The sequence below is a fragment of the Gadus macrocephalus genome, chromosome 21 (genome assembly GCF_031168955.1).
Source record: "Gadus macrocephalus chromosome 21, ASM3116895v1".
NCBI classification, from domain to species: Eukaryota; Metazoa; Chordata; class Actinopteri; order Gadiformes; family Gadidae; genus Gadus; species Gadus macrocephalus.
Genome location: NC_082402.1, coordinates 7442564 through 7459377, shown reverse-complemented (window position 1 = coordinate 7459377; position 16814 = coordinate 7442564). Strand labels below are relative to the sequence as shown.

General features: G+C 42.1%; 2 protein-coding genes across 7 annotated transcripts in view; both read right to left on the bottom strand.

The window, feature by feature from the left end:
• LOC132449686 (deleted in malignant brain tumors 1 protein-like) overlaps window positions 1-9798 on the bottom strand; it is a 49562-nt gene extending 39764 nt beyond the window's left edge. For 2 of the 6 annotated variants that reach the window (XR_009523632.1, XM_060041459.1), the window contains exons 1-7: window positions 3966-4162; window positions 3766-3843; window positions 3243-3269; window positions 2522-2842; window positions 1932-2237; window positions 1166-1480; window positions 218-508 (exon numbers count right to left, since the gene is read on the bottom strand). Coding sequence is in view for 5 of the 6 variants with exons in the window: in XM_060041459.1 (XP_059897442.1) it covers window positions 218-508; window positions 1166-1480; window positions 1932-2237; window positions 2522-2842; window positions 3243-3269; window positions 3766-3808 (1303 nt within the window). In the remaining variant the exon portion in view is untranslated. Of the gene's footprint in view, window positions 1-217; window positions 509-1165; window positions 1481-1931; window positions 2238-2521; window positions 2843-3242; window positions 3270-3765; window positions 3844-3965; window positions 4163-9272; window positions 9300-9739 lie in introns of those variants that run through there. The other 4 variants (XM_060041457.1, XM_060041458.1, XM_060041462.1 and 1 more) reach the window with 4 other exon arrangements.
• A 1481-nt stretch (window positions 9799-11279) lies between these two features.
• Window positions 11280-16783, bottom strand: sh3bgrl2 (SH3 domain binding glutamate-rich protein like 2). The gene is made up of 4 exons (XM_060041468.1): window positions 16544-16783; window positions 14681-14866; window positions 13631-13714; window positions 11280-11981 (listed from the first exon to the last, which is right to left on the bottom strand). The coding sequence occupies exons 1-4, from the start codon at window positions 16586-16588 to the stop codon at window positions 11967-11969; spliced, it is 330 nt and encodes a 109-aa protein (XP_059897451.1). The 5' UTR covers window positions 16589-16783; the 3' UTR covers window positions 11280-11966.
• Between the last annotated feature and the right edge of the window lie 31 nt (window positions 16784-16814).

Genomic DNA, 16814 nt, shown 5'->3' with positions numbered 1-16814 from the left:
TAAACCCCACACGCTGATTCCTTGAAGGGCCACCTACCTTTAAAGAGACACCCTTGAAGAGCAAGGCTCTCACCCCTAGAAGAGCCATGCTCTTCAAGCATGGCTCTTCTAGGAGGATGGAGTTCCCCATCCCAAGAAACAGGATAAAAGCATCTACCAAACGGCACGTGCATTCTCCACACATTACCAATAACAATACAAGTAAGGGTTAACATACTTGCACAGAGAAGGGAGGCGCTGTCACAAGTGTCGGCTGTTTCATTGATTTCACACTCAATGAATGACGTCTCGTTTCCCAGGCACCTTGCCTTAACTCCTATTGGCGCAATTCTGTCCCCAAAGTCTGGCATATCCTGTCCAGTAAGCGGGGTCCCACATTTCAGCTCCTGACACAACACCTCATGCTCTTTCTGGCTCCAGCCACTGCTGCACAATTTCCTCCACTGATCGCCATGTTTGACCTCAATGCGACCCTCACAACGCGTCCCATTGAGCAGCTTGATGTGGTCTGAAAAAGAAACCCCAACAAGATCCTTGAATTTGTGAATTAAATTTCTGTGACCGTGTAAGAGTAAGAATGACTTCTGACTTCTCTACTCTGTAGTGTCATAAATGCATTTTGAATGAAACTGTCACTTGTTTTATAGATAATAATACATATTAAATTTTTATTAATACATTATATAATTATTTTTCAAATATTACATCATTAGCAATTTTATAGATATAACAACACCTGCAACCGCAAAACATAAACAATTGTAATCATTGAATACCTTTTCCAGTAAGTTAGGGTTGCAATGTCCCACAACTAGGGTATAAGATCTAACTAAGCAAACATTGCATATGCATATATGTAACTCTTTTTAGCAACCTATCAAGTGCTGATATTGGAGGTGTCTAAGTAGAATTGTAGCCTTGCCATTGTGGCAGGTAGTTGACCTGGCATGTCATCTGTATTTTGTTCATGGTCGACGTATAACACTACTCCACAATTTGGCCAATGTGACGACTCTTCTTCTTCAATATGCTGCTCAATACCCAATTATCCCCAAACTTCTCTAAGACTGTGGGACTCCTTATGCGTGGTTGACCTCATCGTCAGGTCGACCAAAACCTGCTTTGCTTCCCCACTGACATAGACATTTGTTTACTGCAGCCGAACCTGAACACACGACCCCCACGTCTTCGCCGTGGCCACAGTTGTGGATGCTCAATCCACTGTGTTTGCATTTCGACAACGAGGTCTCCTGGCCGGTGCAGCGCAAGTCGTCCAGCCAGATCAAACCCTTGCCCTGGCCGTAGAAGGCGCGCGGCTTGATCTCCAGGGCCGTGCCGCAGTCCAGTGAGTTGCACACCACCTCGGCGTTCCTCATGGTCCAGCCGTCGTCACACACAGTGCCCCAGTGGTCGCGGTAGAACACCTCCACCCGACCGGAGCAGCTGGTGGACCCGTTGACCAGCCGCATCGGCGCTGCGTCTGGAGGGGGGGGGGGGGGGGGGGCGTAGAATTATTGCTAATTCTTGTGTTACGCCAGAACTAACTAGAACTTTAATACTATCTACTAGCTGATAAAGTTCTTGATCTGTTCAGAATATCAGCATTGGAAAAGGTAGACAGAAAAAAAAGTTCTGAAATAATTGTACGGTTTTATTTTTTTTTATGTCTTGTGTGTCTCTAGAATGTCTCTGGTGTCTTCTTATATGTCATCGTGATGGAACAGATGTTATCGGGATGTTATTCTTTGGTCAATATGCTGTTCAATAAATAGCGTTGATCTAACACTTAATTCCCTACATTATCTAGATTATAAAATGTTCAGTATACATCTCACAATTTTTCTAACTCACGAATAATTAAATAATGACCAAGAATATTTTGTGCCTCATTCATGCACATGATCAAAAGAAATCAACGCGCTATCTCTTACCTGTGCAGTAAACAACTGCTGCTTCACATGCGCTCAGGTTCGACTGAAGCGGGCAGGCGGCGATGGAGGTCTCAGCGCCGACGCAGCTGGCCGTGAAACTTCCCAGATTAGTACCCGCTCCGATGTTGAGCCTCACATCCTTTTTATCCGGCGTGCCGCATTCTAACTCACGGCACACCAGTGACTCTTCTTTATCGCCCCAATGGCTGTTTTTACAAATCTTCACCCACTGGCCCTCGTGTTCAACTTCCAGTCGACCGTTGCAACGATCAGTGCCGTTGAACAGCTTGACATTCAACGGCACATCTGAAAAGGGCAAATAGTATATTACATAACGCGTTCTAACCAAACAGCCCTTTTACTTGTAGAGTAAAAAGCCTTCAAGCCTTCCATCTTCTTTTGCCTCTCGTTTTGTGCCTTGCTTCTCTTGATCCCATGATCATGCCTCATCAAACATCTACTGAATGTCTGCTTCAGATGGGACTTTTCCAACATTGACTCGTTTAGTGAAAAAGAGATGAATGAGTTGAACCCTTTTCCAGTGTGTCAACATATAACTCCTACTTGACTTGGAGATGAATTGTGAATACCTGAACACTCGACGCCGGCATCTTCTGAATGGCCGCAGTTATTGACCCCAAAGCCTGCGTGGTCGCATTCCCCCAGTGCCCTCTCTTGGCCATTGCACCTAAGGTCATCCAGCAGAATGGGGCCAGCCCCCTGGCCAAAGTAAGCTGTATGTTTGACCCCCAGGGCCGTCCCGCACTTCATCTCGCGGCACACAACTTCTGCCTCCTGTATGCCCCAGTGATCATCGCAGACTGATCCCCACTGGCCTTCGTGTAAGACCTCCACTCGTCCAGAACAACGAGTCGTCCCGTTGACCAGCCGAATCTGGTGACTGTCTATCCCTGTTCAGAAAGGGACCAGTTACTCACAAAACATCAAAGAGTGAAATGCCAATAACAATGTCTGATATATGAATATGATTATGTACATTTATAAGACATTGTTTGGTAATCGTTCACATTGTGGCCTTTTTTGCAATCTCTAAGGTTTGTAGAAATGTGTTTTTTAATACCATTTAAACCTCACACCAATCAAATCGTTGAAGGGCCACCTACCCTTAAAGAGCTACCCTTAAAGAGCCACCCTTGAAGAGAAAGGCTCTTCAAGGGTGGTTGATATTAAAAAACACATTTCAAAAAAACGTTTACGATTTCAAAAATGGCCACACTCTGTGGCGGGGTGTCGTGGTCTCTGCTCTTTGTATAGCACATGTTGTTTGTCAAATGGATTGAACGTACTCACCTGCATTCAGAGGGGAATTCAGTAGACCTACAGTGGAAACAAAACGATTAAGGGATTCATAATAATCATAATATCATTATAGTACATTGTTTAATAATGATACTAAAAACTAATGGCCCATCAATTATAAATATTGGCGAGTTTGTTATAATTATTGCTAATACAATTTTTGTATTACGCCAGAACTAACTAGAACTATGATGCAATCTACTAGCTGATAAAGTTCTCGATCTGTTCAGAAAATCAGCATTGGAAAAAGTAGACTGAAACAAAAAAGTTCTCAAATAATTGTACGCTTTTATTATTTATTTTTTTAGAATGTCTTGTGTTTCTCTAGAATGTCTCTGGTGTCTTGTTATATGTCATTGTGATGGAACAGATGATATCGGGATGTTATTATTTGGTCAATGTGCTGTTCAATAAATAGCGTTGATCTAATAGTTAATTCCCTACATTATCTAGATTATAAAAATGTTCACGTATGTTTCACATTTGCAACAGAAGAGGATAGAAACATCCTTACCTATGGCTATAACAAGGAGGACATGAAGACGTTTGGCCTTCATAGTAGTTATGAAGAACAGCCTGACTCCTGTCAATACTGAGGATAAAAACAAATACACAAGTAGTAGTTGTTTAACTTGTAGGTGCTCATTTATGTGGACAAAAAGTAGAACCTATTTGCTGTAGCAATTTGTTAAGATAATGATTGAGATGTTTCACCTTCTTAGTACACCCAACCGAAGGATCTCCTTAACAGCAGACAAATCCAGGATACTAAATCGAAATAGTGGGACAGTCCGGAAATGAAAAAAGGACAAAATTAACTTCCCTATATAGCTGGCATAGAGGAAGTGACAAAAATGATCTTCGAACTTGGGATGCCTGTTGAATTTTGGGTCAATCATTAAAATTGTGATATCATGCCACCAGATGTGAGTGTGATTAGACATAAGCCGTTTGAAAATCTGCCTTTCCCTTTTCCCTTGAGACATCACTAGTGGGCGTGTCCACCTAGATGTATGATTGATAGATAAGCAACAATTGCCTGGTTATTAAGCACACAATATACACCGTAAGAAAATAAAATGCAGACTTCACATTTAAGAAAGACTACTGGGGGAAGTACATTTCAAAATCAACATAAGTTGAGTATCTTTTTTTCACATGTGAATTGGGATTCTCACTGTTGGCCCAACCTCATTGAAATCAATACGACAAGAACACATTGGAGCGCTTTTTGTTGGGGATACTAAATCATCAAAATCGTATAAACATTAGTTTTGTACTCCAGGGTGACAACGAAGTGCAAAACAATGTGCCTTTTCCTATTTATTTTATCTGTTTCAGTGTGGAGAAACTGTTTTCCCAAGAGGCTGAGCTTACAGGAAGGGTTGCAGCAATCTTGCACAGTCTAAAGAGCGCAAAGGAAACTTCCCTGTTCTACTGTTCTTTCCTCATTTCATGACAGCTGCTATAAGAACAGCAAGTCAGTTAAGAAATGAAATCGTTTTACTTAGCTTCGACTCTTGCAACAGGAGAAATCGTGGCTCTTTCTCCAAGACTAATCGCTGAGCTCTCATTTACCGAGAAGCAGCAGCACAGTGTTTGGGTTAGCCGCTCTAAGTTACCTGTGTAGAACTTTGCGTCAAATTAGTTCCGTAAAATCTGTAAAATCATAGTTATTTTATTTGGTCATCACGGGGGGGGCACAGGGGGGCCACAGGGGGGGCCAGGGACATGTCTAAAGGGGCACTGGCCCCTATAGGCCCCCGTGTAGAATCGCCATTGATGGCCCGTGTTGTAGCAATGTTCACTACCATGATAAAAGCACCCTGCAAATTCGTAGGCTGTGTGTGTACTCGGGGCATATCCGTCTAGGAAGAATGTTCCATATTGAACCTCACCATGATTGAGAGCATGGTGAATCTTCACAATCCAAACCAAAACTCAAGGCAGGTTGTCAGCCCGACATCTAACCCAGAGTACCCTCCATTTAAATAAATAAATTAGAATCAGTTAAGTTACTATATATTGCTCAATAAGGGAACAAAATGGAGATTTAGCTTATGGAGCACTTATGAAAGCCCTTGCGCAATAATATGAATTCTAAGAACTAGGTTTTGGTGGTTCCCAACATGCGTAAGATAATGTAATAATTGCAAAGCAAACAATTTCTGTTCCCTCTTTCTTCATTTGTCACGTGAAGTTGTTCCCCATTTTGTTATACTTTTCCATCATTGCCAGTAGGCCTACGTTTTTCTTTTTATTATATCAATATAAATTGAAATAAAAATAAATAAATATAAAGCGAAAAGTCGACTCTCTCTAGCTTTCAATCAAATCCTTTTATTTGTTAGTTTTAATCCGACTGTACATTACTTTGAAAGGATGAACCTCAGTTTTGTGATTTAGACCTCACTTGACCTCACTCCCAGAGGTCTACGGTGTAATGTTGTTTTTCACCACTGGGATGCTGACGGCGTTACCCGCCTACATTTTTTTCCTTTGGCGGCCCTCAGTCAAATTTTGGGTTCCTAAATTGGCCCTCAGCTGTCAAAACTCTGAGAACCCCTGTTGTAGACCAACTTCGGAAAACTGTAGTTCCACCGTAGAAACGCTAGAGGTCAGCAATACTTCCCGTCGCGCAATGACGTCGGTTAGGAAAAGTGGAGTAGAATTCATTTTAAACAGCGCTGTCTTTTCCTATGTTCGAAAGGAAGCACATTTTCATCTCTCCTTGACCCGATGACGTTTTCCACAAAGGTTAAGTAAGGGATAGGAGATTAGACTATTCGTAGAGGAATTGGGACACAGCTAAGGAGTCTCACCCATGTGCCGTGTTCCACTACCCGTACAGTCCGTACTTACTAGCCAAATTTTAAGTACGTAGTACGTTCCAATCTGGCGAAAAGAAGTATACTTCAAGGACCCGGATGTCGGATGTCGATGTCGTACTCAAAACGGACTAATCGTGAAGTGTGGATCGAAGGGATCGAAGGACACTTTCCGAACTCAACGGCAGCCATCTTAGCTACGTAGCGGAAGAGGCGGAGCCAGGCTGAGCAAAAGTCGGCGCATTTTCCACATAGCCTGCATTAATAGAGTCATTTTGTAGTTTTTATAGCTTTTTATAGCTGCCGAGTTCCAAGTGCGGGTGTGGTGACGTATATCATATGCGTCGAGAGCAGCGAAGAGCTGTAGTTCACAAAGCGGCCTCACATAAAACCTAAAATTATCAAACTTCTTCACGAAAAATTTTAGTTTCCGTTGCATGACAAATTTTCATTTAAATCCACAAACAACATATGTGTAATCCAGGGCATATAAAGACTGGGACCAGAAGATAATTATTTTCTCTCCATTGACACCCATTCATATTTTTCGATCTCATAGGTCCCATGAGCTCTACCGGAAGGGGCGTGATTTCGCCACTCCATTGGAACACGGTCATCTATCGTAGATTCGTAGATTCTTCAGTTCCATTTCCAGAACCCTGACGATATATGAATGATTACATAACACCACAACCCATTGGCACTTCTACTGTGTTTCTTTTCATGAATGAATAAGTGGCTAAGTAAAAAACTCGCCCGGTTAGGTCTCTGGTGGCATTTCTCTCCAGATTTGTATGGGACTCGACCACGTTTGGTCCCTTATCTTCGGGTTGGAACATTGCCATATTTCATGGTTGCTCAGGGAAGGAATAGAAAGACATTTTTGTTTGAATTCAGAACCTTTCATTTGGGAGCCTAGCCACTAGAATATCCTGCCTCTATATTAAACGATGAAGCATGCAAACACATCACATGGTCTTCCCTGATAAAATGACTTGGACTCTATTAAAACTGCTTCATTGGACATTATCTTTTTTATGTCCTTTACCTTTCACTCGGTGCTCCACCTCTTATATCTGCAGTGTCTTCTTTCATCTCTTCCCCAACTCTATCTGTGAATTGTACCATGGCGCCTACAACACAAAGTACAACATGGTGTTTCTTGGGGCAGCCATCTTCTTTGGTATTAAAGCTAGCTCGATAATATATCAGCGATTTTATCGTGACTCCATCCCTTCCAACTAGATATTCCCCCCACAGTGTGTTATCTTGGGTGGAGCAGCCCTACTATGTTGTAGTAGCACTTTTGGGGGACACATCAGAGCCTTGGCCGGAAACAAAAAACTGAAAGGGGCGGAGTTACACCTTTTTTCCTGTTTTGTTACACAGCTAATCTATTGAAGATGAACTAATTTGTGAGATTGAATGAATTCGCCAGAAGGGGATTTTATTCTGGGGAATGTGTTTTTCTGCAGTGGCCAGTCTACACAGTGGTGATTAAAAACCTTTATAACCGAGGTGTGTTCTGTGCCTAGTTGCAGGTTAACCAGAAGGTTTGATTGATGGGTAAATAAAGCACTCAAAATATGTATATCATTTAGAAAATGTCTCTAAAACAGTGTTAAAGTCCAGTTTTTATCGTTTTTGGCAGTAACAGGTGTTTTCTAACTATTCGGCGGTGACTTCACGTTTGGGAGACGTGGTGGAAGGTCGTCTCAGCCTAGTACTAGAACTACGGCGTCTAAGAGGTGGCAAGAGCCACAATTAACATGTATGATGGCCCACAGTCGTATAATTTGGAACCTGTCAAACGTGAGAGGGCGAATGAGGAATTGCAGAGAACTGATGCATTAAACTGAGAACAATTAAAGGCATGGTCAGATGAGAATGAGTGAAGAGTTGCTATCATTTAGCAATGCAGCAACGAGCGCTGGAGCATGAACAGCAGTGCATACAATAGCAACACTTTTATTTATTTTTACTGTCAGTGAATAGCACCGAGTGAAAGTCATAGTTTTCTTTATATCTAGTGACAGCGATTATGTCGTTCAGATTAGTACAGATAAATTGAGTCAGAAGATCTAGAAATAGGTGGCATAATGCTATCTATGGGCTAATTTGCCAGTCCCACCTGTGAAATCCCACCCAGATAATCCCTAAATATATCTTACCCCCGACGTTGTAAACAGATTTCCGATTAGTTATCCCACGTTTTGATGGTAGCCTACTAGCGCCAGTAACAGCATCTTTGCCTACTGTTTATTTTTAAGCTTTATTTTACCCAGTGTGCGAAATACCTGTCAATATTCGGAGGTCCCCATCTCCCGATTGTTGCACAATACCGATATACATTTTGCTGTAGGCCTATAACATTACAATATTTCATGGATGCAAGCCAAGACAATCAGTATTTAGCCTACATGACAACACACACACACACGCAAACACTTAACATTTTTTGATAATCTGTTATACTATAAATCAACACTGACATAGGAGGCTGCATTGGCTAAGTTGTTTGGATGCACGTTGGACTGGGACCAGAAAATAATTACTTTCTCTCCATTTTTTCTCCGTTTTGTGTGAGGCCGCTTTGTGAACTACAGCTCTTCGCTGCTCTCGACGCGAATGATATACCTCACCACCCGCACTTGGAACTCATGTCGATCTCTCTGCTCCACTTCACGGCTCCAAATCGGGGCATGTGGAGAGTTTCATCTGGTTTCATTTATTCCGATGGGGAGAATGTCGGTCTTGTCAACACCAGTCGCAGGGAGCTTGACGTCACATATGAGACATGTAGCCTTTCTCATTATGTTTTTTCTACAGCCTTTAACTGAACAATTGCACGATAAACTTTTCAATAAACATGAAAAGTTATCATTTAAATCCACAAACAACATATATGTAATCCGGGGCATATAAAGACTTTTTCGATCTCATAGGTCCCATGGGCTCTACCGGAAAGGGGGTGACTTCGGCTCAATGAGATCGAAAAATATGAATGGGTTTCAATGGAGAGAAAGCAATTATTTTCTGTCCTCAGTCCGTCCTTTATATGCCCTGGGGGGCTTGACTCATTTCTGCCCCAGGGCCCTTCGTAAAGTTGTTCCGCCACTGGGGTGGGGGGGTTTCGTGGTCTCTGCTCTTTGTATTGCACATGTTGTTTGTAAAATGGATTGAACATATTTACCTGCACTCAGAGGGGAATTCAGTAGACCTACAGAGGAAACAAAAGGATTCAGAATAATATTATAATTATATTACATTATAATAATGATAATTTTAGATATTGGCTAATGATTTTGTTATAATTTTGGCTAATACAATTCTTATATTTCGCCAGAACTAACTAGAACTATGATGCAATCAACTTGCTGATAAAGTTGTTGATGCTGTTCAGAAAATCAGCATTAGAAAAAATGTACTGAAACAAATAAGTTTAAAAAAAAAATTGTATGTCTTGTGTTTCTCTAGAATGTCTCTGGTGTCTTGTTATTTGTCATAGTGATGGAACAGTTGTTATCGGGATGGTATTATTTGGTTAATGTGCTGTTTGTTAAATAAATAGCATTGATCTAATAGTTTATCTAGATTATAAAAAAGTTCATGTATATTTCAGATTTGCAACAGAATAGCAACATATAGAAACATCCTTACCTATGGCTATAACAAGGAGGACATGAAGACGCTTGGCCTTCATAAAAGTTATGAAGGACAGCCTAAATCCTGTTAATACTAAGAAATAAAAGGAATACACAGGTAGTAGTGGTTTAATATGTAGGTGCTCATTTATGTGGACACAAAGTATAACCTATTGACTGGCAATGTTGGGAAGAAAACAAACAAAAGAAAATCTGCTGTTTTCCCCCATTTGGTAAGATGATGATCGAGATGTTTTACCGTCGAAATGCACCCAACCCAAGGATCTCCTTAACAGCAGACAAATCCAGGATACTAAATCGAAATAGTCTGGATACGAAAAAAAGACTGAATGAACATCCCTGTACAGGTGAAATAGATGAAATGACAAAAATGGCTTTTGGACTTGGGATGCCTGGTGACTTTTGGATCAATCATTAAAGTTGTATTTTGTAAATTGAAGGCAATATTTACAGTTTGGGAAAAGAAAACGTTGGAATCGGTATTCAGTCTTTTTCGCTTTGGATTAAGGCATCTTCTAATTCGCTGAAAAGTAATTAAAAGGATGATACTTTTCTCAGTTTGAAGTTGAAGACTCATACCGCATTCAAGACAACATTGAACACGAGTTGGACAACCGTTAAATTCATTTTGAACAAGTGGGAGGTTGTTTATACCAGGTCGCGGGTTGTCTTGAATGCAACATTAAACCAAGACACAGCAGGCGAACCAAAAATACCATCATGTCAACGTTGCTAGATACGTGTAGAGCAACTATTTCCTCAAGGTGCATCAAAAGCATCACTAACAGCAACAAATACTCTTGATATAAAACACATTTTTACGTATGCATTTCAGAAAAGTCCAAGTATTTTTGTAAAACCTATACTAAAATCCTAAAACCAAGGGTTAGCATTATCAATAATATATCTATACATATAAGCATCTCTCTAGCTCTGGTGAATATCAATTAAGTAATATGTTCTATGTTCATTCTAGAAAAACATCAATTACATATTTTCTAAATTAAATAAACAAGTGGAATCAATATTTGTACAGTGTTAGTAGGCCTGTAACTGTGATGAAACCCTGTGATAAATAAAGTTATATGAAAAGTCTGAAAGTCAAAATGCAAAACTGGTTAATTTCATCACTCAAAATGGATCATCTTTTTTTGTGTAATTATGACATGGGATTATGCTTAATGATCCTTACTAGTTCCTAAAGTAGATTTACATTTAGGGCATTTAGCAGACGCTTTTATCTCTAAAGTGACTAACAATGAGTACATTTTTCAGAAGAAAAAGAAACACCATTATATCGCTGTCTGTACAGTAAGGATGTTCATAGAATTGCCAAGCACTTGCAATTACTAGATTAACCAATTCCCTGTATACAACTAAGATAGCTAGGATAAGCTGCTACATGAGTAATATTTTTAAGTGTCAGGACATTCAACATACAATAAGTGCATAAGCGGTGTGTTTTTAGGAGAGTAAGGGATAAGGGAGGAGACTATGCAGAGCCTCAAGTAGTCTCACAGAACACTGAGATAAAATATTAATGAATTAAAATCGTTTTGACTGACAAGTGTATAGCACTGTTCCCGCCAACTTTGGTGAAAATAATAAGCTGTGATTTTTTAATTGCATCGACAGTCATCTCCTCTGCTGATGCTACGCACACAACGTCGTAACCTCATGAACCACATCTTGAAGGTTGACAACAACACAGAGCTTTTTCGAAGGACTTACTCACTGTCCACATGCACACAGAAACACACACGCACGACCAACACAGAAAGCAATCATGCCCTTGGTCTCAAGGCCATTGCACAACATTAAGCTTAGCAAATAGCTTTATAACGATATTCTATCTTACACACCAATGTTGCATGCCGGTTGGTGTTGTTAAGCAAAACAACAAAACGTGAGTGCAAAACGGTTGTCCACATGTACAATAGTTCCTCCTTGCAGTGGTGGGACAGCGGTTCCTGGAAGGGTTTCTGAGCACCCACAAACAAACTTCTAGTAGGGCAAGGGGGGGGGCTGTCTGTCCGGGCAAATGTGTGTGTGTATCACTTGGCCAACAGCCGATGTTCTCACAAAGCGATTGGCCCTCGCAGTAGAGTTGATCTGGGAGGAGGAAGTGATGTGGGACAGGGAGCGGTGGCAAACCCTCGGCTACCTCCTCTTCTTCACCGACAGCAGAGAGGCACGCACTGCTGCTGTCGTGGGAGCGCACTCTAGGACTCTGAATCCTGGAAGATCATCAATCAATGAATCACATTTTTTTGATTGTTTTACATTTCGTCATTCAGTCAAAGGTGATTGTGTCAGGGTCCGCCCCTGGTTTTCCCATTCACCTGCCTGCCATCCTGATCTCCCCTAATTAACCCAACCACCTTCGCCTGTGCTCCCCCTATAACAGTCCTCTCCTTTCACTCAGTCCTTGCCAGATTGTCTCTTGTTTCATTCAGAGCTTTCCCACAACTCCTGTTAACGAACCCTCGCCTGTCTGACCTCCTGCCTGCCGTCCAGTCCCTGTCGGTCTGTCCGCTCCTCTGTCCCCGTCTCCTGATCCACCTGCCTGACTTCCTGTTATCGACCCTTAGCCAGCTTGACCTCCCGCCCGACGTCGAGTCCCTGTCGGTCTGTCTGCTCTCCAGTTCCCGACTCCCGATCTGCTCTTCTGCCCTCCCGTTGCCGACTCCTCGCCTGCTGACGATTCCCTGCCTACCTGTCGGTGACTTTACTGTCTGCTCTCTGCCTGCCCGATCCTGTACCAGAATAAATCCTTGAAACTGTCCTACAACTGTCGTCTGTCTGTGCACTTGGGTTCTGCCTAACCCTCTCCCCCCCCCCCCCCACTGTTCAGTGCAATGTGCTTGGCATGGGAAACAACAAGATAAATAATAAAATCCGATATAACAAACACAAACGGATGGAAGAATCACAGAGATAAGGTTGAGAGGCATAGATGTATACCAAATGGTAGTTACAGTCCTGAATTAAGACCACCATACCAACATGGACCAATATGGACACATTAAAAAATAAACAATAATAATAATTCAAATAATTCTTAGAAGCACTATTCAAAACAAACAGGGAAGGCATTTCAGCAGATAAACAGTTTCTGCAAGAGTGGAAAAACAGACATCCTGTTGTTCTGTGCTTAATCATATCTCAAATTGGATCATCCAATCAAATGTAAGAACGATATCATGTGACCGAGGGGGAAATCCAATGACAATCAATTACCAAACCCTTGCCTCATAAGCGTGGCCTCAATAATGCTAGATTCCCGAAAGAAACACTCTGAACGCCATCTTTGGAAGCGTTATGTCCCTCGGAGAAAGATACGTGACGCTAAGTTATACATTTTGGTTTTAATATGTGTATATTTGGATTGGTGCCATCGACCATTAGATAAATAAAAATACTTGCCACGGTTTAAAATTTAATTGTAAATCTTTAAGGAATGTGTGTGAAACTAAACAAATCGCATCATTTGTTTTTTTGCAATGTAAGACAATAAAACGTATTCCATCAATGCAGAGCGACATAGAGCTTGACTGAGCTGTAACCAGTCCTCCACTCAGCCAGTGTTTGCTAATGGTTTAGAATGTCAGCAAACTGGAGTTCATGTTGAGGCTGTTGTTGCTGTTCTAGTAGTGTCCTCAGAGAAATGAGAGGCAGGGGAGGGGGGGGGGGGGGGGGGGGGGGTCGGGGTTGTGTCTGAACCATTTATGTCAGTGAGCGAAGCGGCTATCTGTGCGTGCATGTTTCTGCATGAATGTTTGTCTGTCTTCGTGTGTGTCTGTGTGTGTGCGTGCATGCATGTAAGTGTTGATCCGTGTGTTTGTGTGTGTGTGTGTTTTCCATTGCAGTGTTTACTTTCCCTTACTTTCTCTAAGGCTTGGGAACTAGAGCAACCCAGGAAGGCAAATACGCTGTTGCTCTCCTTGGACTGGAAGAAGTCTTCATAGTCCTGTTGGGGGAACACATAACAGAGATGCACTGTATTATGTAACATCTGCCTACAAACAACCTTGCGGAGCTGTGGCTGGTTTGGATGGGGACAGAACCCTCTGAACCCACCTTTATTCTGGGGGCAGTGCCACCGCCCTCCTTGTTCACTTTAGACCCTTCTCCCAGTGGTGTCATCGAGAGAACAGAGGCTTTTACTTTCAGAAGGGGTAAATCGTGCACAAAATCTTTCTAACAATCCTGTAGCGTGGACCCAGCCTAATTTACGGAGGGAGTCATAAAAACACATCTACAATCGTCGTTTGGTTATGCTTTAACACTAGTCTTTTTGTGTGGTCTCTTGCCCTGAAAAGAAGACATTTGATTTGTGATTGACATCTGTCGCTAATTCAACTGCGTTTCAATTGGCTCCCGAGAGCCACGCCCCCTGCCTTATATCTCTCTCTACTACAGACGGCCAGTGCTAAACCACTCGCACCTGGGACATCACTGTTGAAAGGGAGGGCTCGGTTAGCTGTTCCCAATAGACCCTCCCTTCTCAGCTGTGCTGTAAGAATGTTGACATTCTGTGTATGGGTGCTCTTCCAGCAGTCCCCTGGGAGTGATATAGGATTAGCTTTGATGAGAGAGAGAGAGAGAGAGAGAGAGAGAGAGAGAGAGAGAGAGAGAGAGAGAGAGAGAGAGAGAGAGAGAGAGAGAGAGAGAGAGAGAGAGAGAGAGAGAGAGAGAGAGAGAGAGAGAGAGAGAGCGCAAGCTGCCAGATGAGATTATCTGCGACATCACTCGACTGGATTATGGCACTAGATCTGGATTATGACCGTGTGCAAACATGGAAACAGGGATCGCGGTGCACGTGAGCCAACTCAAACTCAAAATGACGAGCACTGTTCTCCGACTGCCGTCTGACCTTTTGGGGCTCGGACCAAGACCTTTTGGGCTGCAAAAAAAAAAACTGGACTGTCCTTACCCCACAGTAGCGATCTCCATTGAAGATCTGCGGCGTCAGCGGCTTGCCCACCTCTGGGTGCTTGTCCTGGGGGATGTGGCGGCACATCCACAGCCTCTCCTCCTCCCCCATGGTGATGTCTACTTCCTGGAAACTCAGGCGATTTGCTTCCAGGAAACTGACCACGTCCTGCTGGTGCTTCTTCACCTGGGAGGGATGAGAACGGGAAGAGGTTGGGAAGAGTAATAAGGAAAGAAAAGGAAAAATTGGATGACGGCTGGATTAATGTGGTCTGATAGAGAGGTGAACTGTGAATAAAAATACTCACTAAGTGTGTGTGTGTGTGTGTGTGTGTGTGTGTGTGTGTGTGTGTGTGTGTGTGTGTGGGTGTGTGTGATTACAATTCAGCTATTGTCTGTGCTGGATAGTAATTTACAGACACCAAACACCCAAATAAGACTCCTGGAAACTGTGTCAGGCTTCCATTGTCTCTGAATATTCTTTGTTCATAGTTCATATACAGCCTGATAAAAAAAATGCCTTAATTGGGAGACCAGCAGGGATACTTACCGTCTTTGTCTTGTAAAACCGTGTTAGTTATTTCATTTTGTGGAGGATGAACAGTTTTTTTGGCAATACATGTTTTTACATGAGAAATAATGCAAGTCGTGGGAGATTATACTTTAGATATTATAGCCGAAACCTAGTTTCCCTTCAGAGTAAACGTTCATGCTCAGACATGAATCCACTTACAAGAATCTACTAGATAAAGGAGTAATTACTGACATGGGTCTCCCTTGTGGATTTATTCACCAACCAGATCATTACCAGCCGAAGACAAATCTGTTATTTTAAACTTATTTTCTAGCGTCTTTATCTTCCCTGCTGTCCTTCCATTGCTGTCCCTTATATGATGTCTCCCTTAATCCACCTCTTCCATCATTTGTCTTTCACACTCCATTTGTTACCTCCTGTCTAATTAGTGTGTGCTTTCCATGTCGTGTTCGGACGTATGAATGCCGCAACTATCCACAATATCTCCATCTCTTTCTTAATTAGTTGATCTCGTTTTAGCCCCTGCTGCATCACATGCCGAAGCACAATAGTGGATGACATGTATGCGTTGAATGTATCACCTCCTCGCTCTTTTGTTCCATTACAATTCAAAGGAATTTAGAGAGAATGAAATTCACATCAGCCAACTGACCCAAATAAGCCCAACTGAACTATCTCAGTTTCTTTTAGTGTGAGGGGTTCAAATGTTCACAACGTCAAGTCTTTATCCGTCTTTAAGAATTAGTCAGAAATGCTTTTAATGTGTTTAATTAAAATAATAAATAAAGAGACAAGTGATGATCCTTGTGTGCGCGTACATGTGCGCCCGTGTGTGTTATTGTATATCTGCTAGAATAGCAACCCACAGGTTGAAAAGCGAAAGAAAGACAATCCAGGTGGAGTTCAGAATAACCAAAGTAGGAAATGTGGAGGGCAGAATAACCAAATAGGTTGAACGAGAGAGGCGATAAATGGAAATCATTTGGCAAATCGGGACTCCTGAACTTAATTAAACAACCCAACACAAATAGAGCCTACATATTAAATATGTAGACTCCATATGTAGGCTTATATTTCAGTCAGTCAGTATAGCAGCAAATATACATGCGGATTGCGTTCCTCTCGAATATAGACAATGTGTGAATGTTAAAATTTAGTAGGCAAGAAAAGTTTTTTCCACTGATCGCTGAGCAGCACGTTAGGCATTCATAACTGGGAGCTCCTGTTATGCTCTGTGCTGACAAAACCATCTTTAAAAAAACGGGGCTTATAGGCTAAACGAATCAAATGGAACTGATATCATATCCTAAATCATGCTACACGACTCACCACTACAGATCCGGTTGAGGAGGCAACGTAGACCTTGATGACCATTTTAATCTTCGTTGAACTATCAGAGCGAAAAACGATGATAAATAGCCAATACGCTACTGTTTCGACCCCTTCACAGTACTTAGCCTTAAAAATGAGATATAAAGTAAAAGACGACTTTGCTTAAGACTCGAATCGACCCAGACACTGGGTAGACGGGGGAAACAGCGCACGTCTCCAAGCTCACAGTTTGCCATAATAACGCTCGGTGCGTTTCCGAGCTCTCACG